At 57.1% G+C, this 23,665-nt stretch overlaps 1 protein-coding gene across 6 annotated transcripts in view; it reads left to right on the forward strand.

Moving 5' to 3' along the window:
• The window catches only part of GAK (cyclin G associated kinase), a 52,074-nt gene that overhangs the window by 7,469 nt on the left and 20,940 nt on the right, over positions 1 to 23,665 (forward strand). For 5 of the 6 annotated variants that reach the window (XM_059067384.2, XM_067036869.1, XM_067036871.1 and 2 more), the window contains exons 2-11: positions 2,903 to 2,964; positions 3,702 to 3,761; positions 4,641 to 4,755; positions 7,651 to 7,793; positions 10,948 to 11,073; positions 12,077 to 12,166; positions 13,451 to 13,586; positions 13,821 to 13,933; positions 15,459 to 15,531; positions 17,076 to 17,199. In XM_059067384.2, coding sequence (XP_058923367.1) covers positions 2,903 to 2,964; positions 3,702 to 3,761; positions 4,641 to 4,755; positions 7,651 to 7,793; positions 10,948 to 11,073; positions 12,077 to 12,166; positions 13,451 to 13,586; positions 13,821 to 13,933; positions 15,459 to 15,531; positions 17,076 to 17,199 — 1,042 coding nt within the window. Of the gene's footprint in view, positions 1 to 2,902; positions 2,965 to 3,701; positions 3,762 to 3,920; positions 4,401 to 4,606; positions 4,756 to 7,650; positions 7,794 to 10,947; positions 11,074 to 12,076; positions 12,167 to 13,450; positions 13,587 to 13,820; positions 13,934 to 15,458; positions 15,532 to 17,075; positions 17,200 to 23,665 lie in introns of those variants that run through there. The other variant, XM_067036872.1, reaches the window with a different exon arrangement.

The raw sequence follows: 23,665 nt of genomic DNA on the forward strand, positions 1-23,665 counted from the left end.
GCCCTTTGGTCCTGGAGTTTTGGGTAGTGTCCTTAGATTGTTTGCTTTGCGGTCTTAGCGTCTGCGAGCAAGGCCAGCTTTAGCTCTTCCTTTCTGACCTTTCTGCTCTTTATTTTTCTAGCTTTCGTTCACTGATTAGGCTCTCCAATAAAATGTTGTATTATGCTCTGAGAGCAGCAGACATCCTTGCGTTGTTCTTGGTCTTAGAAAGAAAACTTTTTTTTCCGGTACACGGGCCTCTCACTGTTGTGGCCTCTCCTGTAGCGGAGCACAGGCTCAGCGGCCATGGCTCACGGGCCCAGCCGCTCCGCGGCACGTGGGATCTTCCCGGACCGGGGCACGAACCCGTGTTCCCCGCATCGGCAGGTGGACTCTCAACCACTGCGCCACCGGGGAAGCCCAAGACAACACTTTTAAGTCTCGTGTTAGCTGTCAGTTTTTTGTAGTTGCCGCTTCTCAGATTGAAGAAGTTTTTTTCAATTCCTAGTTTACTGAACTTTTTAAAAAAAATTTTAGTATTTTTAAAAATCATGAATGGATTTTGCATGTGGACAAATACTTTCTCTGTGTCTGTTGAGGTGATCTGCCCTCACTGTCTGTTACTAGTGTATATACTACAGTGATTGCTTTTTTACTGTGAACCAACCATATCTGGGGTAAATCCCACGTGGTCATAATGTACTATCCTTACCATGTATTGCCAGAGTCGCTGCTGGTATTTTTTAATAATTTTTGATTTCTATGTTCATGAGTGATTTTGATCTGTAATTGTATGTTTATTGTCTTCTCTGCCTAAGAAAATATGCCGGGAACTACGTTCTCCTCTTATCTTAGCAGGGATTTTGTACGAGGTGGTTGTACTTTCTTCACTTAACTGTTTGATAGAATTCATCAGTGAAGCCATCTGTTTTTCTATTTCTGTTTTCTGGATTTTCATTTATTTCCTTTCATCTATTTTTAATATTGATTTATTATTTAATTTTTTAACTGCTACGTTGAGATAAAAGTGACATACAGTAACTCTGCATATATGTCAAAACACTTTAAATATGTCCCGTGTGTATATATATGTCTACATAGCTGTCCCTGTCATCAAGGTGGTGAACAAACCCATCACCTCCACAATTTTCCTCCTTCCCTTAAGATCCTCTCCTCCCATCCTTGACCTCCAGGCCACCGCTGATCTGCTTTTTGTTACTGTAGATTAGTCTGGATTTTCTAGGGCCTCCTATAAAGGAAATCGTGTGTACATATACATATACTCTTTTTTCCTGATTTTTGTTCTTCAGCATAATTGTTTTGAGAGTCATCCTGTTGTGGTATGTTAGCAATAGTTCCATCCTATTTGTTGATGAGTCGTGTTCTGTGCAGGGATGATTGGTTTATCCGTTCACTGTTCGTGGACATGTGGGTTGTTTCCAGTTTGGGCAATTACAGATGAGGCTGCTATGAACATTCGTGCACAAGTCCTTGTGTGGATGTGTGCTTTTGTTTTTCCCGGGTAAATACTAGCAGTGTAATGACAGGGCTGTAGAGTTGGCATATGTTTAACTTTTAGAGAAATCTCCCAACTGTTTTCCAAAGTGATGACGCCATTCTGCGTTCCCATGAGTGGTGTATAAGCACGCAGTTGCTCCACACCTTGATCACTGTTTGGTAGGTCGGTTTAAGAACTTTTAGATGTTCTCATAGGCATAGAGTAGTATCCTTGTTTACATGTGCGTTTCCCTGGTGGATAATGACACAACATTTTTTCATATGCTTACTTGCTAGCTGTTTATCTTGGTTGAGTGTCTTTTCATATATCTTGCTCATTAAAATGTTGTTGAACTGAACTTTGGATTTTCTTTATAATTTCTGGATAGAGGTCCTTTGCCAGGTGTGTGATATGCAGAGTCCAGTTAGGGGCTTGTCTTTTCACCCTCTCAACAGTGTATTCCAGAAATCAGTAAAACCATATTTAATGAAGTTCATTTATCATATTTTTCATTTATGGATCATACTTTTTTTTAATATCTAAGAAGTCTTTGCCTAACTTAGGGTTTGTAGAAATAAAGTTGATTTTTTTGTATGTTGCTCTTGCATCCCACAACCTTTCTATACTCATTTATTACTGATAGTAGCTTTTGGGGTATAGGTATAAGCTTGTCTACATAGACGATCATGTTGTCTGCAAAGAAAAACATTTTTACTTCTTTTCAATCTGGATGCCTTTTATTTCTTTTCTTACCTGATTGCACTGGCCAGCACTTCCAGTGTGATACTGAATGGCAGTGGTGAGAACAGACACATTTGCCTGTCCCTGATCTTAGAGGGAAGCATCTGGTCTTCCACCGCTGAGTGATGTTTGCTGTGGGTCTTTCAGAGATGCCCTTCATCAGGTTGAGCAAGGTTCCTTCTGTTGCTAGTTTGCTGAGAGTTTTAAATTTCATGATGAAATTTTCCACTGTAGGAAGCTAGAAAAAAGTAAGCAAATTAAACTAAAAATAATTGAATTACATTGATTAAACCGACTCTACTTAGTTGTGATGTATTATTTATCCTTTTTTATATGTTGTTGAGTTTGATTTGTTAACATTTTATTTTATTTAGAATTAATGATTTGTTAAGAATTCTTTCATCCACATTCATGTGTGGTACTAGTCTTTTATTTGTTTTCATAGGCCTGGCCTCAGTTGTGTTGATTTTCCCACATTGATCTCCCTCCTGTATTCATTCCCTTCCTTCCTGTGAAGCAGGGTATTTCTAAGGCAGTATTATATAAATCGGGGCCATCATTGTTGCAGAAAACAGACTGCTAGCCACAAGTCCAGTTTGTATTTTACTTAGTAAAGATATTTTTAAAGCTTAATGTTAAATAAAATCACAGCACTGAACTGACCTATATTTTTCTAATTTTCAGGAGGGTTTGCATTTGTGTATGAAGCTCAGGATCTGGGAAGTGGCAGAGAGTATGCATTGAAGGTAATAAAGGGTGACAAACGTTTTTGTGGGTGTTGGTGTATTTTAAAGGAAATAAGTCTCTAAGTGACAGTGTTTTCAGAGCTTTATCCCTGTTCTTTCGTTTGTTTCTTTTTTGCAGTCTGTATCTATTTGTTTTACTTGTTTCTTCTGATGGTGAAGCCTCAGCAGTTTTAGAGGACTGTAAAGCTGTGGTTTCCAATTTTGGGGCAGGGACTCAGCGGGCGGCCAGGGGGAGGGGAGTCAGAACTGCCAAAGTAAGGGTTCCACGAATACCAGGAGTTGAAGACCACTTGTATAAAACAGCGTTCACAGTATATCTATAAATAAGGGTCACGGGGGTGGGGTGGGGGGGGCATCCGGACCACTTGCGGTGCTAGGCACGTGTGCTAGCTTGTCCTGAGACTCACAGAGGGCCTGTCTGCGGTGGTGGCAGTGGCCTGTCTCGGGTGCGGCCGAGCTGGCGGTGTGCACTTGGACTCTGGCATCCAGAACAAGACCCACATCTCTCATTTTCCTCTAGTCTGTTTGGAGAAAAGCCTCCTGTTTTTGGTTTTTCTTATGTCCTTGGATCATAAAGGACCATTTCCAAGGGTCTGTAACCTTCTGTCAAGGTTCTCCGCGGGTCAGATGTTAAAACATAGGCGGGGAGCCCTTAGATGTGTTGTGTTTGTTCTCGTGGGTACAGAGCACAAAGATAAAGCCTCTACTCTTTCCTCGTATGTTATTTCCTGATACAGAGATTACTGTCCAACGAAGAGGAGAAGAACAGAGCCATCATTCAGGAAGTGTGTTTCATGGTATCCTTTTCCTGGTCACGTGGGGAGGCCTGCGTCTAGCTGTGGTTGACCGCGGCCGAGAGGTTGCTCAGTGATGCCCTCTCCGTGTTTGCTTCACTGGACTTACCTGTAGCGCGTGTCCAGTAGGAAGGAGTTTTCTTCCTTGTTCTTCACTCTCAGGGAGATGACAAGAGATGTGTAGCCTTGGGAGCGTTGTCTTTCCTGCTGAGAGGTCTCCAAGCCAGGGGTGGGCAGCCCCCTGCCTCTGCCCTTCTGCCTGGCCTTCGTGACCTGACGTGGCCCGCGGCGCCCGGCCAGTAGCTGTGCCCCCGCCCCTCGCCAGGCCTGGTTCCCACGCACTTCTGTGCCGTTCTGATCAGCCCCCCGAGTGCCTCTCGCCCCGCCCGGAGCACTCGGCCCCTGGGTGTCCGTGCGTGGGGCGCCGGTCTGGGCTGCTCTGCTCGCCACTCCCGCATGTGTTCTCCTGGAACTGGGGTCTTGCCCCTTGCTCTCAGAATCTGTTCTCTTCCGTCTCGAAGCTCTGTCGCCTCCTGGGCCCAAGGGTCCTCGCCTCGCTGGGTTTCCAGTAGCCTCGTTCACCTCTCGCAGCCTCACACGTGCCACGCCCTCCGCCTGCCGTCCCGCCCGGCCTGTGGTCAGGTGCGTGGCCAGCGTGGTGGGGGTCTTCGTCCCCACCTTCCCTCCCCGTTCCCGCTCCTACCTGCGTCTTCCTGCCATCCTGGCTGCCCCCCACCTGCTCCCTGTCCTCTTCTGGCTCTGACGCGGTAAGATTGTAAGCCGATTGCATTCAGTGTTCTGACCTTAGTGTCTTAATATCATGTATATATTTGTTTTTAAACGTGCAGACTTACGCATTCTCCTTTAACAAGACACCTGCAGAAAAAACTTTCAGGCCACGCAAATATTGTCCAGTTTTGTTCTGCAGCGTCAATAGGAAAAGAAGAGTCAGACACCGGGCAGGCCGAGTTCTTGCTGCTCATGGAGCTCTGCAGAGGTGAGGTTCCAGTGGCTCGGGACCACCCAGCAGTCGAGAGATGCTCCCGGGGTCTTCCCTCCCGGAGACACGGTGGCTGTCACGGAGAGAGCATGGCTCGCTGTCTGGTGGGAGCTCTTTGAGAGGCTGCATCCCCCCTCGTCCCTGCGCTGGACGTGGGGCAGAGATGGGTCTGAGAAAGGGGTGGGGGCGTGCTCTCAGGGCTCTTGGGCAACAGGAAGCCGCCTCAGTCGGGAAGCGGTCAGGTGAGGCCGGGGAGGTGGGCTTGAGTGGCTGCACCGGCTCCGAGGCTGCGACCTCACCTGCGTCGAGGCAGTCACACTTGCACTTGCTGTGTCCTGAAAGGAGGACTCCCATGTCCACTGACGGCAGCGGAGAGCCCATGCCTTCCAGAGAGTTCCAGGGGCAGAGCGGGAGAGTGAGTGGGCTCAGCCTCTGTCTGTGGCGGAAGCAGGCCCCCCACCTGGAGGGTCGGGCTCGGCCCGTCCCCGCACTGAGCACCTGCCCCGTGCTGGACCCGTGTGGGCAAGAGAGCGGGAGTGAGGTGGCCGGAGCCCGTCCCGGGGCTCATGGATGGAAGGGGCAGGACAGGACTCGTGAGGCCCGGCAGGCGTGGAGGACAGGCTGTGGGGCCCGGAGTCGGGGCAGGGGCTGCCAGACGTCCTGCTTGTCCGTCGGTCACAGGCAGCCCATGTGGGGCCGCCATGAGGCCAGGGGAGAGTGGGGGAGACTGAGGCAGGCAGCTACCCAGGGGGGAAGCAACCCCAGGGGTCACTGCCCCCAAGGAGTGTCCCAGGAGGAGGGGTGGGGGACCGTGAGCACAGGAGTCATGCCGTGAAGAAGAGCAGAGACAGGGCATCAGCACTGCTAGGGGAGGAGGCGCACAGGACCCCCACCCCGAGCGCGTGGAGGGGGACGGGGGTCTCCACCCCGAGCGGATAAGGCAGAGCGTGGGGCTCACGGCGCTTTCCGACGGGGTGGCGTGGGAGCGCCAGGCTCCGGCCGCGAGCTGGCTCCTCGGGTCCCACCGCTGGTGAATGCCAGCCTGCCGGCTCAGGTCTGGCACCGGTTCTCCCACTTAACGGACGGTTGGCGTCCCTGGGTTTTACCTGCAAGAGGCGTCGTGCTGACTGAACACAACGTCACGTGGGAGCTTGTGAAGCAGGGTCCTTCGCTGCGAGCCTGCTGCGCCCGCGCTGATGCCCCACACGTCCGCACGCGCTCTCTGGAAGGCTCTCGGTGGGCGGGGGCGCTGGGGGCCGCGCAGGTGCCACAGGGCCCCCCTCTCTGGGCCCTTGGTGTCTCCGGAGAGCCGGGGTCCGGGTACAGTGCTCCCCGCTTGTTCAGCTGCTTGCCACGCCTTGGCGTCGCTTTGATCTTGGGTTTGGAGGCCGTGGGCGCCTTTCACGGGTGCAGGCCTGTGGGTGGCGCCTGAGGCGGGGGCGGCCCCGATGCAGCGACCTCGGCGAGTGCCCCAGTCGTGGCGGTGCTGCCGGGACCACCCGTCCGGGCCAGCGCGTGAGGTCCGGGTTGAACACTAGGCACGGCGGTGCCAGCGCCAGGCGCCGCAGGGTCTTTGGGAGTGGTGGGGGAGGGGCACGTGGGCACCGGTTCCGCTGAAGGTTGGTCTGGCGGTGGCCACCCTGGATATACGCCCCAGGAGCCCCCGCCCCTTCCTGGGACCCCCGCCTTGTCCTCCGTGGTGCCCTCTCAGCCGCTGTGCAACCTACAAAATTATCTTTAGAAAGACCGCTCTTGATTCTCATTGAGCGTCAGAGGCCAGTGAACCCTGACCTCGTGCGTGTGCCGGCTCGTCCCCGTTCCCCCAGACGGCCTGGCGGTCACTCTGTCAGCCCCGCTCTAGACCCCTCGCGACACCCCGTGGGGCCTATGCCCTGTCTGCGTCCGTTCCTGAGGGCCCCGTCGCTCCTTGGGGCTCTGTCTCTACTGTGGGCCCCCTGCCCCCGCTGAGGGTTAGGGTTAGGGCCCGGCACAGACAGAGCGCAGCCCCAGTCTAGAGCTGGGGTGGGCAGGGGCTGTGCACTTGTGCCGGGAGTTGCAGGAGGGTGTGGCCAGGGCTTGGGAGCTGGCGGGTCGGCAGGAGGTGGGTCGTAGGGCGGGGGGCTGAGTGCCGGTTGGCTGTGGGGCCTGTAGGTGTGGTGGCGCCCTTGGCTGCATCCAGTGGACCGCGGGCCCTAGTGTGCGGAGCTGAGCTGTGGAGCGTGGCAGCTGAGGCAGCCTGAGGCCTGGACCAGGGAGGGGGGCGGCCGTGGAGGCCGGCCCGGCACAGACGGCACGCGGCACACAGTCGTGGAGGGAGCTGCTGCGGAGGGGGCTGGCCGGCTTCACTGATCTGGGATGCGGCCAGTTACAGCAGGACTGGGGCCTGGGCCTCAGAGACAGGAAGGAGGAACAGCCTGGAGGTGGGGAGCCCTGAGGGTGGTGTCCTGGGGCCTGGGATGGGGGCCCAGAGCCTCGCTCTCCACTTCTGTGCTCTTCCCACGCCGCACCCCCTGTTGTCTGCGCGTTCAGTGTGGAGATTTCTCCTTAACAGTGGAGGGCCGTTGTTACCTAAGGAAACACGGTGATTATTTCTTTAGAGACATTCGCAAGACATACGCACTCGTGGTGGTTTTTCTTGTAGCTGCCGCGTCACGATGGGCTCCCTGGGTAAGAGGCCTCTGCTGGTGGCTGGGCAGGTGCTCCCATGCAGGGCTCTGTGACTCACTGTGGCCCTGGTGGAGGTCGCACACTCCTCTGCGGGGCTTGGTGACCGCCGGAGGGCGGGTGGCCCGTCCCCCCGCCACCCCTCAGTGAGCTTACGAGGGCAGCGGCCTTGGGGCGGGCGTAGCCTTTAGAGCTCCGTGGTGATGTGAATTTAATTGTCTCTTTTAGGGCAGCTGGTGGAATTTTTAAAGAAAATTGAATCTAAAGGTCCGCTGTCGTGCGATACCGTCCTGAAGATATTCTATCAGACGTGCAGGGCGGTGCAGCACATGCACAGACAAAAGCCGCCCATCATCCATAGAGACCTCAAGGTACCACCTTCACGCTCCCGTTGCGGGACAAGAGCACTCTGTCCAGATGAAGCCCCTCTTGCTCCGCTGGGTGTTGTCGCCTGCGTGGGTGTGGTCATGGGCACGGGGGCCCAGTGTGGAGCCAGGAGGAGCTGACCGCTCCCCCCCTGGGCTGCGCTCACCGCCTCCCTTCCCGCACCCGCCTGGGGGCAGGAGCCCTGGTGCAGGGGCAGGGGTGCTTCCCTGCCGGGGTGCTGGCGTGCCCGTCCCAACGCACACGCGGGATCCGTGTGCGCGTTGAGCTGCCCTTTGTCATTTTGCCGCCTGGTCGGGGGGCTTCTTAGTGATTTTGCCTTTTTCTGATTAATGATGTTGAATGCTTTTGCTGTGTTTATAGTCATCAGTGCCCTTATTCCCCTTATTCTTCAGTTAAGTGGCTGTTTTTTTGCCGTTTTTCTGTCGTCTGTTGGTTTTATTTATTTATGTTTGGCTGCGTTGGGTCTTAGTTGTTGCTGTGTGCAGGTTTTCTCTAGTTGCGGCGAGTGGGGGCTACTCTTCGTTGCGGTGCGTGGGCTTCTCACTGCGGTGGCTTCTCTTGTTGCAGAGCGCGGGCTTCAGTAGTTGTGGTTTGCGGGCTCTAGAGCACAGGCTCAGTAGTTGTGGTGCACGGGCTTAGTTGCTCTGCGGCATGTGGGATCTTCTCGGACCAGGGCTCGAACCCGAGTCCCCTGCATTGACAGGCGAATTCTTAACCACTGTGTCACCAGGGAAGTCCTGTCGGTTGGTTTTTGTACATTCTTAGCAGTCTTTTTTAAGTTACATGTGCTGCAAGTATCTTCTTCTGGTCCGTGGCCTGATGTTAACAATAATCCAACATCCACAAAGCTAGTGCCCCAACTCTGGCCATGGCTCAGGGTAGCAGCACACCAACCCCCTTCCCCACCTTCTCCACCCCTCCCCAGTCCTACTTGCTAAAAAAACTGTAAAGCAGACCCCAGACATGCCATTTCCCTCCCAGAAACTTCTGTACTACTTCCCTCATGTCCAGTCTGTAGCCAGCCTTCCCGGTTTCCTTGCTGGTCTGGAACAGCGCCGTCCTCAGGTGGGGGCGGGGCAGCCGTGTTTCTTCTCTGTCTCAGGAAAGTGAAAAACTAGAAGGTTGACAGTAAAGAATCCGTGTCTGAGAGCCCAGCCTGGGTTGGACTTCTCAGTGCCTGGGTCCACGGCAGCCAGCCCCGCTGGGGGACGCCCTGCACGTGCTCCGCGTGGACGGGAGTCCTCAAGTGGCGCTCTGTGGAGGGGCAGACGGGACACGAGTGTCACACCCGGGGCTGCGTGTCGCTCGCCGCTAGCAGTTGTGCGCTTGTGTCCTCTTCAGTGCGACTCGCCTTTCGCTCTTTGGGGCGTCGTGGGAGGAAGTCCCGCAGTCCGTTTGCCCGGCGTCAGGACTTTGAGGCTTGTCCATCTCAGGAGCCCACGCCGAGCAGGGCCAGGGCGCTGTGCCTGGCCATCCCCGCGTCCGTGCTCCTGGTGAGCAGCGCTGCTCTGCACCCCGGGTCGCCCTTGTCCCAGGCCACTGTTGTCCCTGGGTGTGAAGGGGGCGTGTCTTTGCCGTGGACGTCCCCCTGCAGCTCAGGGCGGCCCCCATGCCCGCACTTGGTCGGCCCTTGGTGTTTGGTCTCGGCAGATGTGTGGGTTCCACTGGGCTTTCTTTCTGATGACGGGGTTTGTCCGGTCTTACCCTGTTCCTGGGGACCTGCTGTCCTGCGGTGCAGCCCCGTGTCAGTGCAGGTGAGGCAGACCTCGCTCCTCCGGCTGCATCTTCACCCTCCTGTGTGTTTGGGGGTGAGTTGTCCTGGGCTTGTCGTGGGGGTCTTCAGCACCCTGGCCGGGCGGCATCCAAGGCTCCTTCGCACAGCGCCACCTCGCTTGGGGCTGCCGGTGGGTCCTGGCCCTGGTGCTCCTTGGCCTCTGTACCAGAGCTCACGATGGGCAGGCGCCTGGTCCCATGGGACCGTGAGACTCTTGTCAGCTCTTGGTGTCCACACCCAGGTGCCAAGGAGACACTGCGGGCTCAGCTCCAGCCCTGTGCAGTGAAGCGGGGACTGCAGCAAAGGGGCCACTCGGTCATTTTGGTTCCTGGCGCATCTAAACGTTACGTTTACGCGACACTGTGGTCTGTTAACGTGCAACAGAGTTATGCCCAAAGACAGCGTCTGTCCCTTTCATTAAAAATGTTTTGACGTTAAGAAACGCTAACCATTGTCTGAGCCTTCAGCGAGCCTCAGTAGTGACATCCAAGACCACCTGACTACAGATAGCATAACAAATGCAATAATGATGAAATGTCTGAAGTATTTCAAGAATTATCAGAAGAGGACACAAACACAAAGCGAGCAGATGCTGTCGGGAAAAGGCGCCGACAGACTCGCTTGATGGGGGGCGGCCACAGACCCTCACCGCGTGAGAAGTGCGGTAAAGCGGGCTCGGCCTGTAAAGTTTTGAATCAGTTTGTCAGCTTCTGATTGAAACTGCCTTGACTCCCAGAGTGGGGCTGGCAGACTGCAGACGTCCTGGCCGCTGGGTTGAGCAGGTGTGGCTGGCCCGGTAAAGCTGCTCCTCACCTGGGCCGTGGAATCCCCATCTCCTGACGTTTTTTGACCATTCAGAAGTAAAGCCCACGCTTAGCCTGTGGGCTAGTGGTGGGACCCGGCTTATGGAGCCGTGGGTGGGTCTGCCTTCCTGTTACGAGTGCAGTCTGTGTCCCTGTTCGTTTGGGATTTTAAAATTCATCTCATTTTTTCAGTTTCTGAATAAGAGGTCTTTTGTGTATCTTTTGTTAGATTTCTTCTTTAGTTATTGATGTGTTTATTTTTAAATGGTGTGTTCTTTTTGTTTCATCTTCTGAGGCTTTTAAAGGCTTTCATTGTATATCCTACGTTACTAGGTCAAGTTATCTTTGATTTGTGGTGGATTTTAACTTTGTTTGCTACTCTGAGCATCCCGTTTTGAGGTATATGCACAGACTTTGGTCAAAGAGAAGTGTCCCCAGGCCCAGGAGGCCTCCTGGCCACTCTGCCTTCAGAGCCTCTCCCCACCGGGCGCCACGCCCCATGCTTGTCCACGGTCCAGCCTGTACCCCAAGTTCATAAAGACTGTGTTTGGAACTTTGCAGGTTGAAAATTTACTGCTCAGTAACCAGGGGACCATCAAACTGTGCGACTTCGGCAGTGCCACGACCATATCGCACTACCCGGACTACAGCTGGAGCGCCCAGCGCCGGGCCCTGGTGGAGGAGGAGGTGAGCGTGGGCCGGGGGCGGGGGGCTCGGGAGGCCCGGGAAACACTCTCACTCCCCGCACCCCACACTTGGCTGTTTCTTCCTTGCCTTTTCTTGTTGTAGCAAAACATGTAACATGGAATTTACCACCTTAGCCACTTTTAAGCACATGGTTCAGTGGCCTTCAGTGCTTTCACGTCTCCACAGCACCTCTGTCCTCTCCAGGACTTTGTCATTATCCCAAACGCAGCAGTTTAAAAGAATCATGTAAAAACCGACCTTCAAGGGACATTGGGCACTCCCACAGGAGTCGCAGGGGAGACGGGTGGGTGTGCTCCGAACACGTGTGAGCAGGGGGCAGCGCTGGGTGGGCGCGGACACGGACACGCGCGGCCGTGTCCAGGGGAGGGGGCGTGCCACCGTCAGCCCACACGCATAGGCAGCCCTCGGAGGCCGCACAAGCAAAGAGCGATCCGAGATGGAGCCGGGTTCTGAAGAGGAGCGCTGGGTGGAGGCTCCGCCGGGCAGGTGTCCGTTCCTGGCTGCCCGCACCCTGCTGTCCCTCGGGACCTGCACTCCCGGTGGCACACCCACGTCTCGGGACTGCGGACGCGTTCCCTGCCAGGTGGTGGGCAGAATTGAGGGGGAGGAAAGCCTTGGCCGTGTGGGCTGGGGCCGGGCTGAGCCGCCTGGTGGGGCTCTGAGTCGCGTCTCCCAGGCCCCCGCCCCCGGTGCCCCAAGCCCCCACCTGTTCGCTGTGACGAGGACTCGTGGGTGCCGTTCGGTCACGGTGCTGTGTGTCCATGTTGCTGTGGCGCTGAAACGCCCCAGACGTGCTTCATGCCGGCCCCCGTGTTCCTTGACCCCCGCCCGGCGAGGCCCAGCCACAGAGCCGCTCGTGGTACCGCCCTGGGCCAGGACTCTCAATGGGCGCCAACTGCCGCGGCGCAGGGACCACCGCGCAGCGTAGCGGCTATCGCTTGCCTGTGACGTTTCCTCTGATACGTTTGTGTCCTTTCTTTAGATCACCAGGAACACGACTCCCATGTACAGGACACCGGAGATCGTGGACTTGTACTCGAACTTCCCGATTGGCGAGAAGCAGGACATCTGGGTAAGGCCGCCTCCCCGCAGTGCGTGGGCAGCCCCTCCGCAGCTGGCGCAGGGCCCCGGGGCGCAGGCTCCAGCCTGCTGGTCCCTCAGCCTCCCTTCTCTTCTCCTCTTTGCTTGTTACTCCTTTTTTTCAATGGCCCTTGTGATGCTGTTAGCGGAGATGTGCTGACGGGGGGTGGGTGGGGTCGGGGGGTGGGTAGCAGAGTGGGTGCAGGTGCTGCACAGGCTGGGCCTAAGCTCTCCTGGTCGGAGCCCCTTCACGGGGCCGGGGGTTCGTGAAGCCACAGTTCACGCGGCCAGAAAGAGGACCTCCCAGATGGCCGTGCAGCTATACGCTGACCTGGTGATGGCTGGAGCGCTGGCTGGGCCTGACGCCTGGCAGGGGGTCTCAGAGTGAGGTCAGGCCACACACTGGGGTGACCCTTCGTGTCTCCTGGAACGTCTCCCATCGATGGAGGGCAGTCCCTGTATGCGGTGAGTGTGGGGCCTGGCTGAGCGGTATCTGCTGACCCCTCGGCTCAGAGTCAGGTACAGAGCTCGGGGAGCATAGCGCTGAGCTCACGGCACTGTTCCTGCCTGTCTGAGGTGTCCTGCGGCCTCCTTGGCGTCCCTGAGAGCAGGGACCGATGGCCCTGAACCCCGCACCTCGAGGCTCGTGGTCTAGGCCGTCAGGCCCGAGTCCGGCCTCAGCCCCGCCGTGGATGTGAGTCCCTGGGGGTAGGTGGAGACTCTTTGACACACGTGAGCCGGTCAGCCCCAGGTGGGCGCCCTCAGCCTGTCCCAGCCCAAGAACCACGTGCACGCACACACGCGGGAGTTGGAAGGCGGGTCTGGAGCCGGCGCCGGGGCTTGGCTGGTCCGGGCCCGGGATGGGCTGCCCCCCCAACACACTGGTCGGGTTTGTTCCCCATCGTGCTCCCGTGGCTGGTGCTGTGGTGGGAACATGGCGGGGACACTGACGTTTGGGTTCAGGGCCGACCCCGTGGAGCCGCGACAGCCCCCAGGTTCATCCCCGGCACTCACGTTAGCCCAGAGAAGCATGGCGGGGGCACCTTCCTTGCAGTCGCCCGGCCACGTGCCCCTCTGCACAGCCGGCTGGCTGGTAGATCCCCACACAGGGTTGTAGGAACTTTGCACCTTGGAAGGACCTTTTGATCAGAGCGTGAAGGGTTGGAGTTTGCTGGCCGCTCTGACCGGGATGGTCTCCGTGCCTGGCAAGCATGGACCGCGGCCAGATGGGTGGGGGCGCAGGTCAGAGCCGGCAGGCCTTGCCCATCTCCCGCAGGCCCTGGGCTGCATCCTGTACCTGCTCTGCTTCGGGCAGCACCCATTTGAGGACGGGGCGAAGCTTCGCATTGTCAACGGGAAGTACGCGATCCCTGCCGACGACACACGCTACTCCGTGTTCCACGGCCTCATCCGTAAGTCACACCTGCCGGCGTCCCCGGCATCCCTGTGAACACACGTCCTGAGTGGCTGCTTCCGGCGATTTTGTTCCTCAAAACGCTGTCATCCCTCGCTTGCTTTTAAAATCAGTAACGTAAGCAGAACGCAGGGCCTCCGGGGTCCCTAGCCCCTGCAGAGCAGGTTGTGCTTGCAGCCCAGGACCCTGGCCTCGGCGCCCGCAGGACAAGCACACGCTGCCTCTGCCCTAGGTGCCATGCTCAGGGTCAACCCCGAGGAGCGGCTGTCCATCACAGAGCTGGTGAGCCAGCTCCAGGAGATCGCGGCCGCCCGCAACGTGAACCCCAAGTCGCCCATCACCGAGGTAGGCCTCCGCGTGCTGCTTGCGGTACCACCGTCTCGGCGTCGCTTTAGAGCCAGGTGACCCCGGCTCCCCAGGGGCTCGCGGCCCTCGCGCAGGGAGGAGCCCCCAGGCAGCGGGGTCGCCTGAGGAGAAGTGTGCCACCACGTGGGGTCTCCGGAGTTCGAAGCAGAGCGGGGGGCCAGGCGGGGGATGGAAGCAGACCCGGATGTCCAGTAGGTGCAGTTCATAGAGGCCAGTAGCCGTCAGAGGTCAGCCTGGGCTGCCCAGTGGCCTTTACGGAAAACGTGTGCCCCTGGCAGTGGCAGAGGCTCGGGTGGTGTAGCGGGGGCCATAACCCGGGGGCAGCCAGTCTGTGCATGTGCCGCTGGCCCTGCTCCGTGGCGTGGGTGGAGATGCCCATGGAACGACGCCGGCCGCTGGGCAGTGGGGCTCGTGAGCACGTTGTGCTCTGAGCGCTTCTAGAACCCAGGGCCCGTGGGTCAGACGTTAAACCCCTTCTCTAGGGTTCTTCTGCCCGGGGCCTCGCGGGGAGAGAAGACAGCCCCCCACGGGGCAGCACGGGCACACAGGCCCCGATAGACTCTGAAACCAGGAGAGCACCGCATAGGAGATTGGGCTGAAGCCAGAAACGGGCATGTGGGGAAGGACTCGGGAGAACCTGAGGCAGCAGCACGTCCTCCGACGAGCCTCGGGACGCGTTCCCTGGACCTTCGGAGGAGGTGTGGCGGCCTGCAGTCGCTTTGGGAGAGGCTGTGTGCTGTCACATAGCTGATGAAACCACAGAACTGGGGGGTTGTGAGGAAAAGACACCGTCGGCCTAGCGACACACCTGCTTCACGCCAGCGTGTGTGTTACCTGTAAGGCTCCGTGGAACGTTCCCATTAACGCTGGCCGCCTCCGCAGGGCACAGAATCCACACCACATATATCTTGTTGCTGAGCCTAACGTGGTAAAACGTTAGCCTGCTGAAAAGAACGTTTCTTAAACCCCTACAAGAAACCGCAACGCGACTCCTGTATAACTTATGAACAGGGCAGCTGTGGAGCTACACATGCCTAAAGTGGGACGCGTGCGAGGCCGGCGCTCGAGTGGGGCTCAGCCCAGCACCGACGTCCCAGGGTCGGCCGAGCCCGTCGCCAGGGGCGCCACAAGTCTCCGCAAAGGTTTTGGTGTCATCGCAGCAGGCGGCGCTGGCCTTGGGCTTGGCCCGTGGGAGATGGCGCCTCGCCGTGCAGCCTGCGGCCCCGCTGCATGGCGGCATCCCACCTGGCTCCTGTGTTGACGGCAGAGCCTGCGGCCTTGGCGGGTGGGGGCGTTCGCGACTGCCGCCTCTGTTAAGGCGATGGGGCTGTGCGCCCGGGCGACCCGGAGGATCAGCCGTGGGATCCAAGGTTTGCCGAGACTCTGGGAGGTTCCTCCGTGGCTTCTGTAGTAAATCAGGTGGAGGAGGGTGTACTTGGGGGGCGATGTGCCCCAAACGCGTGGCGCCATGCGCTGTGCCTGACCTGCGTTGGGATCCTTACAGCTCCTGGAGCAGAACGGAGGCTATGGGCACGCGGCCCCTCCTGGGGGCTCCACAGGCAGCAGCTGCGGCGGAGGTGAGTACTCCTTGCGCCTGCCGCGCGCCGGGCACCCAGTCGTGCTCTTGCAGGCTTGGGGCCCGGCAGCGAGAGGCAGGCCGCACTCTTGGGGTCCCCAGGACCAGTCTCAGGTTCAGGGCTCCCTAGCACCCCCAGAGCTCAGCAGGGCTGCCACTCAGGCTGCGGTTTAGAACAAGGAAGGACTGAGACCGAGGGCTGGCTGTCCCCTCCCTGTGCTGTCGGGGCAGCCCAGGTCCTCCGAGCCCCGGCACCTGGCCCACAGGGCTATGGGGTGCCTGCCTGTGTGGCCTCTGGCCCCTTGGGCCCACCTGCCCCTACAAGTCACTGGTGAGCACGGCCCCTGCCCAGGTAGATGGGGGTGCGCCTTCCACGGCCAGCCCACAGTGACCGTGAGGGCGGGCACATCGGGAGGGGGTATGTGAGGAAATAGAGCGGCCGTGTGGGGGGCCGGGGGCCCAGAGGGTCCAAGTCCACTGGTTGAGAAGAGGGGCTCAGATGGGGAGACAGTTCTGGCAGCAGGAGAAGTGGGGCTGGTGGGCGTTTCTAACCACTCGGGCGTGTTTGCTGAGAGGTTCACGCTCTGATCGTCCAGTGTGCTGGGTGGGTCTGGGCGCCCAGTGCAGATGTGATGCGGTGTGTACCGGGAGGTGGACTGCAGCCAGGGCTCAGCGCCCTGGCCCGGGAAGCTTCCGGGAGTCCTGCCAGGACCTGCCTCCGCCCTGTGCCCCCGGGGCCGCTGCCCTCCTCGCCGTTGGGGCACGGAGCCCACCTCCCAGGTCCTCCCGCAGCTCTCGGCCCTGGGGGTCACTCGGCAGCTGGCCAGCCAGTGTCCTGGCCCCTTGCCCACCAGTGCTGTGGGGCCACCTCGAGGCGCCGAGATGAGACCACACCGCACACGCGCATGGGGCGCCCGGTGAAGGTGTCGCACAGGCAGGGCCCGGGCGGCAGAGAGACTGCAGACCGCCCCCGCTCTCTGCCCCTCCACAGCCACCACTGCAGCCCGCACCCCAGGGCCCTGGGGTCTCGGGGCCTTTGTGGGCCACCGCTCTGGTCTCATTAGGGCGGCGGCCAGGAGGCCACTCCCCTGCAGACCCGCTGAGCTGCGGCTCCTGTGGCCTTTCTGTGCCCGGCCGGGGCCGCCCGCATGTCCCCGCTCCCGCGCTCTTCCCTCCGCCGTGCACCTGCAGCCTCTGTGTATGCCGGCGTGTCCGTACCTCGGGGATGGGCTGGTGGCCCTGGCTGGGCCCTGGCACGTGTCTGTCAGTGGGGAGGTCCCTGCTGGTGTCCAGCGAGCGCTCAGAGTGTGAGTGGGGTGAACGTCCTGGAGCCGGGGACGCCCGTGTGTGCCCAGAGGCTCCGGCCCGCTGATGGTGTCCAGGTCCTGCCCTCACGAGAGGGCCCGGGGTGCCTGGCTGCATGCTCCACGGGCGCTGTGCCCGGATGCGGAGCGCTGGTGCTTGGGTCAGGGGACGTGTGGCCGCTGCAGGTGCTGGTGGCTCTGGCAGGCCCTGCCGCATGCTAAGGCTTGTCTCTGCTTGCAGGCCTGGTGGTCGCCGAGTATGACCAGCCCTATGGCGGGCTCCTGGACATCCTGCGGGGCGGCACTGAGCGCCTCTTCACCAACATCAAGGACACCTCCTCCAAGGTCATCCAGTCTGTTGCCAAGTGAGTCGAGGGCGCACAGGCTCGTGGGTTCTCTGCAGGGAGCTTTCGGAACCCTGGGTGCGGCCCTGCCTGCAAGCCTGGCCGAACCCACACGTGGGGCCGTGGGTGAGCGGCCCGTGCTCAGCGCCAGCGCTTCTGCCCCCTCAGTGGAGGGAGCACGGTGGGAAAGCAGACGTGCTAGCTCCGGGCCGCATCCCCTTCCCCGAGGGGTCCCTATCCACGGAGACCGCGGCCACAGTACGTGTCCTGTTCGTGCCGTCCTTCGAGCGGTCTCGGCTTTGACCAGGGAGTTTCCGGGAGCGTTGGGGGTTACCTCTGGCGTGTCACCTGCCTCGTCCAGCAGCAGGGGCAGTGTGTTTGTCGTGTCTGTGAGCCCCGTGTGGGCCTTGGCCTCATTTTCTTTGTGCCGCGATCATTGTTGGCGACCCAGGCAACAGCCCACGTGTTTGTGCACGAGTGTGCACACGTGTATTGTGTGAGAGCTGGCGTGTACGTGCACACGTGTGTGTTCTGCTGCCAGTGGGCTCCGTGGCCCCCGTGTGCTTTGCCTCTGATGTGACCTTACGTGACGAGAAGAAAGTTCCCACTGAGCTCAGGGGTCCGGCATTGCAGGGGGCCTGCTCGCACCTGCCTCTGTGGCCCTTTGCAACATCCCGGGCTGCACCTCGGAGCTGGCGGAAGGGTCAGATGTACGATTGTGCATTTATGGTGCCCGGCTCTCTGGAGTCCTGTCCACAGAGACGGGAGCGGTCATGTGGGCCGAGGCTCTGGGTCCGAAGGCCAGAGGGTCCCGGATGGGGCGTGGACGGGCGGAGGTGACTGCTCGGTGCTTACCTATCACCTGCCCATGGTGTTGCAGTAGCTGCACTCCCAGGGCGGGCTGATCTCATGTGACGGCGCTGAGCAGGCTATTCTGCATGCGTGTGGCCGTCCCCGGGCCCGCGGCCGTCCCCGTACTTTCTGCTGACTGGGGAGACGTCAGGGCGGCAGGTCCCACGGCCCCACTCGCGTCCTGCCATCTTGCAGCGGGGTTCATCATGGGGTCTCGGGCTGACCCGGCTGGCGTGGCAGACCTGGCAGCAGCGAACGGACGTGAGAGAGGCCCCACGGCCGCCTGAGGAAGGAAACCACGCTACCATGCAGCTGAGACGCTGTCTCCCCGCCCCCTGGGCCTCTCGTGGGCCCAGTGTTCCCGGCCTCGGGGAGGCTGCTGGGAGGAGAATGGATGCTGCCCCGGCCTCTGCACCCGGGAGCCATGCTGATGGGCACCGGCGGAGGCGGGCGTGCGCCGGGCATCACGTACCTGCTCGTGTTCTGAAAAGCAGAGTTTCGGGTGAATGGTCGGGCCTGAGAGTTGCCTGTGAGGGTGGGGGTGACGGGGCTCTGCCCAGATTTAGCTGCCTTCACGCCCGACTCGACTCACAGCCACGTTAGTGAGCCTGACGTGCCTCAGGCTGGTGGCACACCAGGCCACGCGGTGGCATGGTGCTGCACACACCCGAGGGCAGGTCCTCGTAGGAGTAGGAACAGGGGTTTCCTAGAGTAAGAGGAAAGGTGCGTGTGTCGGGTTCCAAGACCACCCCCAGGGTCCCGAGTCTCCGGAGGACCCATGAGACCCGCTGCCAAGCGGTCCTTGTAGCTGCGAGTTGTTTCAGAGAAGGGACACAGCTCAGCTCCCCGTGGAGTCATGGACAGACAGACGGACACACTGAATTCCCAGCTGAGCTGCGCGGCCGGCCCCGGAGACCGGGGCCCGTGGGGCTGCTCATGGGGCCCTTGAGCCCTAGGCTCCGCAAGCTGCAGGTCTCCACATGGACCACGTTTTCTACAGGCATTTGGGGCGCACGGCCACTCCGATCAGTCGTGAGAACGGGGAGAGCCGTCCTGCTCTCACCGGACGCCTGCCGGGGCTAGCTGCCTGCAGCCCCTCTGAGGACCAGGGTCAGGCTGGGTACCGCCTTTCGCCCAGGACACCTGCCAGAAGTGAAAGAAGTCTGTGAGCCCCTGTGTTTGTGAAGTTGGTTTAGAAATACCAGTGTGAGCTCGTCTGTTTTGGGACTCCCCACTGAGAAGGCCCAGGAGCGGTGACAGCCCCGGGCCTGGACTGTGACCTGTAACTGCCCTTCCCACAGAAGGGGCGGCCTGCATGAGGCCAGGAGGGGGTGGACTGGACCCTGGGTCTTCCCTGAAAGCAGGGAGGCCACCCCACACTGCCATCCCCATCACAGGGAAGGACCCAGACACGGGGACCTGGTCTCAAAGGATGCTGGCTAGAGCGGGGGAGCCTCCCAACAGTGACAGGCTTGTACATTTGCAGCGAACGCTTCCTGGTTCTTTGTTCACCAAACCCACAAACGAGCAGAAGATCCACACGGAAACGGCCTTCACCCTGCAGGGTCAGACAGGCTCAGCAACCACGGTGCTTGAGCTCACTGAGGGGGTCCTCCAGGCAGAGCCCCGTGTGCTGGGCTTCAGGCCTGCCACAGGAAGGTCCAGTTAGGGCCTGGTGATGGAGACCCTCCAGGGCCACTGCCAGCCCCTCGGCCGCAGGCAGGACCTTCACCTCACGGTATGTGGACCCAGGAGTCCTGGGGTCTGTCCGGAGGAGGACTGTCCCCGCGTGTGCAGCCTGTCCCGTGTGGCCTCCAAGAGGCGTGGCTGGCTTGTGGGCCTGACCCTGAGCCCTCACCTGTCTGTGGTCTCATTTGTTTCTTACCAGTTTTAGGTCAGACCCTACACGTCCACACGTCCTAGAGCCCCCGTGCCAGGTCCTCACAGACGCCCCCACCAGGCACCCCGAGTTCCCAGCCCGGCGGTGTCTGCACTCTCATTGTTGAGCTGCCCCCCGACCCCCACTGCCACAGGTGCCCCGGCCCCTCCTCGGGGACAGCAGGGTGGGTGGCCGGGCCCCGCCAGCTTCCCCAGCACTAGGTATCCCACGTGGAGCCCTATGGCCCGTGGGCCTGGGGATGCGAACCTCTGGCCGCGTGTCCCGATGAACTGCTGCTCTTACGCTTTTCTCTTTTCCACGTTGGGTTTTTGTTTTTCTTACTGATATTACATTACATCCTATAGACTAGCTTTTTCATACAGGGTAAACACGGCAAATGCTTTCTTCTTGGCTGTTGCTCGTTTTAATTAAAACACAAGTTTTTCACAGTTCCCTTTCCGTATTTTGTCTTCTTGTTTAGGAAGCCTTTCGTGCCTCAAGTTGTAAATAGATCAGACCTGATTTAAAACACATCTTAGGGGCTTCCCTGGCGGTCCAGTGGTTAGGACTCCATGCTTTCACTGCCAAGGGCCCGGGTTCGATCCCTGGTCAGGGAACTAAGATCCCGCAAGCCACGCGGTGTGGCGGAAGAAAAACACACACATTTTAAATGTCTGAGTTTATTGTAAATGTACCTTTTAATAGCTTGATTGTTGCACATTTGGCTTTTTAACCACCTGGACCTCCCTCTGGGGACTTCTCTCCATTCTTGCTCACCTCCCCCTGCCAGGAGCAGCCCCTCTGCTGACGACCAAGCCAGCCGGGCGCTGTCTCGGGTCGTCCTGCGTGCCACCCTCGGCCCCGCGGCCCCATGCTCTGTTGTCTGGGCGACAGGCCTTCCCCCTCCCCCCAAGAACATTAGCCATTCTCACTCATCTGTTTTTTCATGTGAATTCTGGAATAAACCTGTCAAGTTGCCTGCACGGCCATTGAGGGTGTAGCATTTCAGCTACTTCATGATCAGTTTGGGGACAGTCGGTCTCCATGGTGCTGACTGTCCTGCTGGCTGCGTGGGGCGGGCGGGGGGTGTTCCCGCAGCAGTGCGGCTGACCCCTGCCCAGGCCTGGCCTGCGGAGGGCACCGCACGGCACTGCTGGCACGACCGAAGCATCAGACAGGAGTGCGGAAGTGTGCCGTCTTTACATTTAGGAGAATTCGTATCGTAGAGGTCGTGTTGCCCCTCAGTTAATCTGTAAGTTCTTTGCGATAAACATAAAAATCCTGATGTCGTTTCCACAGATTTCAATCTCAAGATTCACATGTAAGTTATCCAAAATGGCCGGCAGTGTTTTTAAAAATAAGAAGAGAGAAACCCTGTTCTTTGTCAATTTTTTTCAAACATCTGTTGTGTTGTTACAAGTGTTTAGACTCACGCTTGACATGTTCTTAGGTAGGGGTAGTATAAAACACGAAAAGTGAGTCTAAAAGAAAATAACAGAATGATGGGTCTATGTTGCTGAGACCATGGGTAGCTGTGTAGAAGAAGAAAAAATTGGGTCCCGTCTAATAATAGCCAAATATGGTTAGTTCTGATTTGTTAAAAGATCTAATTGTGAAAAGCAATTTCTTAGAAAAAACTAATAAAATGTAGAGGAACATTTTTATAACACCAGAGTAAGGAAGATATCTTAAATGTGACAAAAAATGTATAAGCCATGGAGAAAATGGTTAATAAATTTAACTAACTTAAAAATTCTCTGCTCCTTGAAAAAACACATTTCTTTAACAAAAAGATGTGGCACTGATTGGGAGTAAGTACGTTCAAACTATGTAACTCACAAACGAATAGTATCCATTATCTACAGTGGATCATGAAAATTAATAGGAAAATGAAAAAATGCGTAAAGGAAATTAACAGAGGACACACTATGAATAAACTACAGGGAGATGCTCAGCTTCATGTTACTTTGTAGGTAGCGTAGTTGGGTCATATATTTTGATCCACTCCGACAAGCTCCGTGTTGATTGGTGTATTTAGACCATTGGTGTTGAAAGTGTTTCTTGGTGCACAGGCCAAGCCCACTTCACTGCCCTTGGAACGCGGTGAGGGTCTGTGGCCGCCCCGCGTCAAGCGAGCCTGTCGGCGCCTTTTTCCGACAGCATCTGCTCGCTTTGGGTCTCTGTGTCCCGTTTCGGTAATTCTTGAAGTACTTCTAACATTTCCTCATTATTGTATTTGTTACGGTATCTGTAATCAGTGGTCTTTGATGTTACTGTTGAGACTCACTGAAGGCGCAGACAATGGGTAGCATTTCTTCGCAATAAAGCATTTTTAATTAGAGGGATGGGCACTGTCTTTTGGGCCTAACACTGTTGCACATTAATAGACCACACTGTTGCTTAAACGTAATGTTTAGACGCGCTGGGAACCAAAACGTCCGTCCGCGTGGCCCCTTTGCTTCACTGCATGGGGCTGCAGCCGAGCCCGCAGTGTCTCCATGGCACCTGGGGTTGGATTAATAGCCACCCTATTTGTTACCGTTTTCTAGTCTTCGCTGTTGTTCTTGGGTGCTTTTTTGTCTTCCGCTCTTTTCCTATCTTCTGTGGTTTTAATTGAGCATTTTACATGATCCCTTTTCTCTCCTTTCGACCTTATCAGTTATACTTCTTTTTTCTGCTGTTCTCAGTGGTCGCCCTAGAGTGTGCCCATTTACCAGCTAACCCAGGTTTGCTTTCAGATAGCATATTATCACTTCCCAGGCAGTGGGTGTGCTTCATAATGCCACAGAAATCCTAACTCCTCCCTCCTGGCTCTTGCATCGTTGTTGTTCGTTTCACTTGTACACAGGCGTGTTTGAGTATGTGTGTCTATATTTGAAATATGTACATAGGCATAGCTGTCGGGTGTACTGTTGCCATTATTATTTTGAACACACTTGACAGATAAATTAAAAATAAGAAGAGTAAACAGCTTTATTTTACTTTCGCTTATTTCTTCTTCGATGCTCTTCCTTTCTTTAGTAGATCTGAGTTTCTGACCTTTATCACTTTCCTTCTTTCTAAGGAACTTTTTTTTTTTTAACATTTCTAGAAGGCAGATCTACTGGCAACAAGTTCCCCCAATTTCTGTCTGAGAAAGTCTTTACTTCTCCTCACTTCTGGAGGATAATTTCTCAGCGTACGGAATCCTGGGCTGCTGGTTTTTCTCTCAGTGCTGTAAATATCTCGCTTCACTCTTTGCTTGCATGGTTTCTAAGGAGAGGTCAGATGTAATTCTTATCTTAGTTCCCCTGTAGGTAAAGTGTCCCTCTCCCCTCCTACCCCCCCAGCTCCTTTGGGATTTTTTTCTTTATCTTTGATCTTCTCTAAGTTGAAACCAACATGCCCAGGTGTAGTTATTCCGGTATTTTTCCTGCTGGGTGTTCTCTGGGCTTCCTGGATCTGTGGTTTGGTGTCTGACATTGATTTGGGGAAATTCTCCGTTAAAATGTGTCATATTTCTTCTGTTCTTCTCTGCCTTTTCCTTTTGGATTCCCCATTATGTTACACCTTCGCCCCACAGGCGTTAGATGTTCTGTTCTTTTCAGCCTTTTCTCTTTGCTTTTGGGTTTTTCAGGGACTCTGTCGAGATGTCCTCTCGCTCAGAGGTTCCTTCCTCAGCCGTGTCCAGTCTAATCAGCCCATCAAGGGCAACCTTCCTTTCTGCTGCAGGGCTCTGATCTCTGGCATTTCATTTTGGTTCTTCCTTAGGCTTTC

The sequence above is a fragment of the Kogia breviceps genome, chromosome 6 (assembly GCF_026419965.1).
Source record: "Kogia breviceps isolate mKogBre1 chromosome 6, mKogBre1 haplotype 1, whole genome shotgun sequence".
Classification (NCBI taxonomy): Eukaryota; Metazoa; Chordata; class Mammalia; order Artiodactyla; family Physeteridae; genus Kogia; species Kogia breviceps.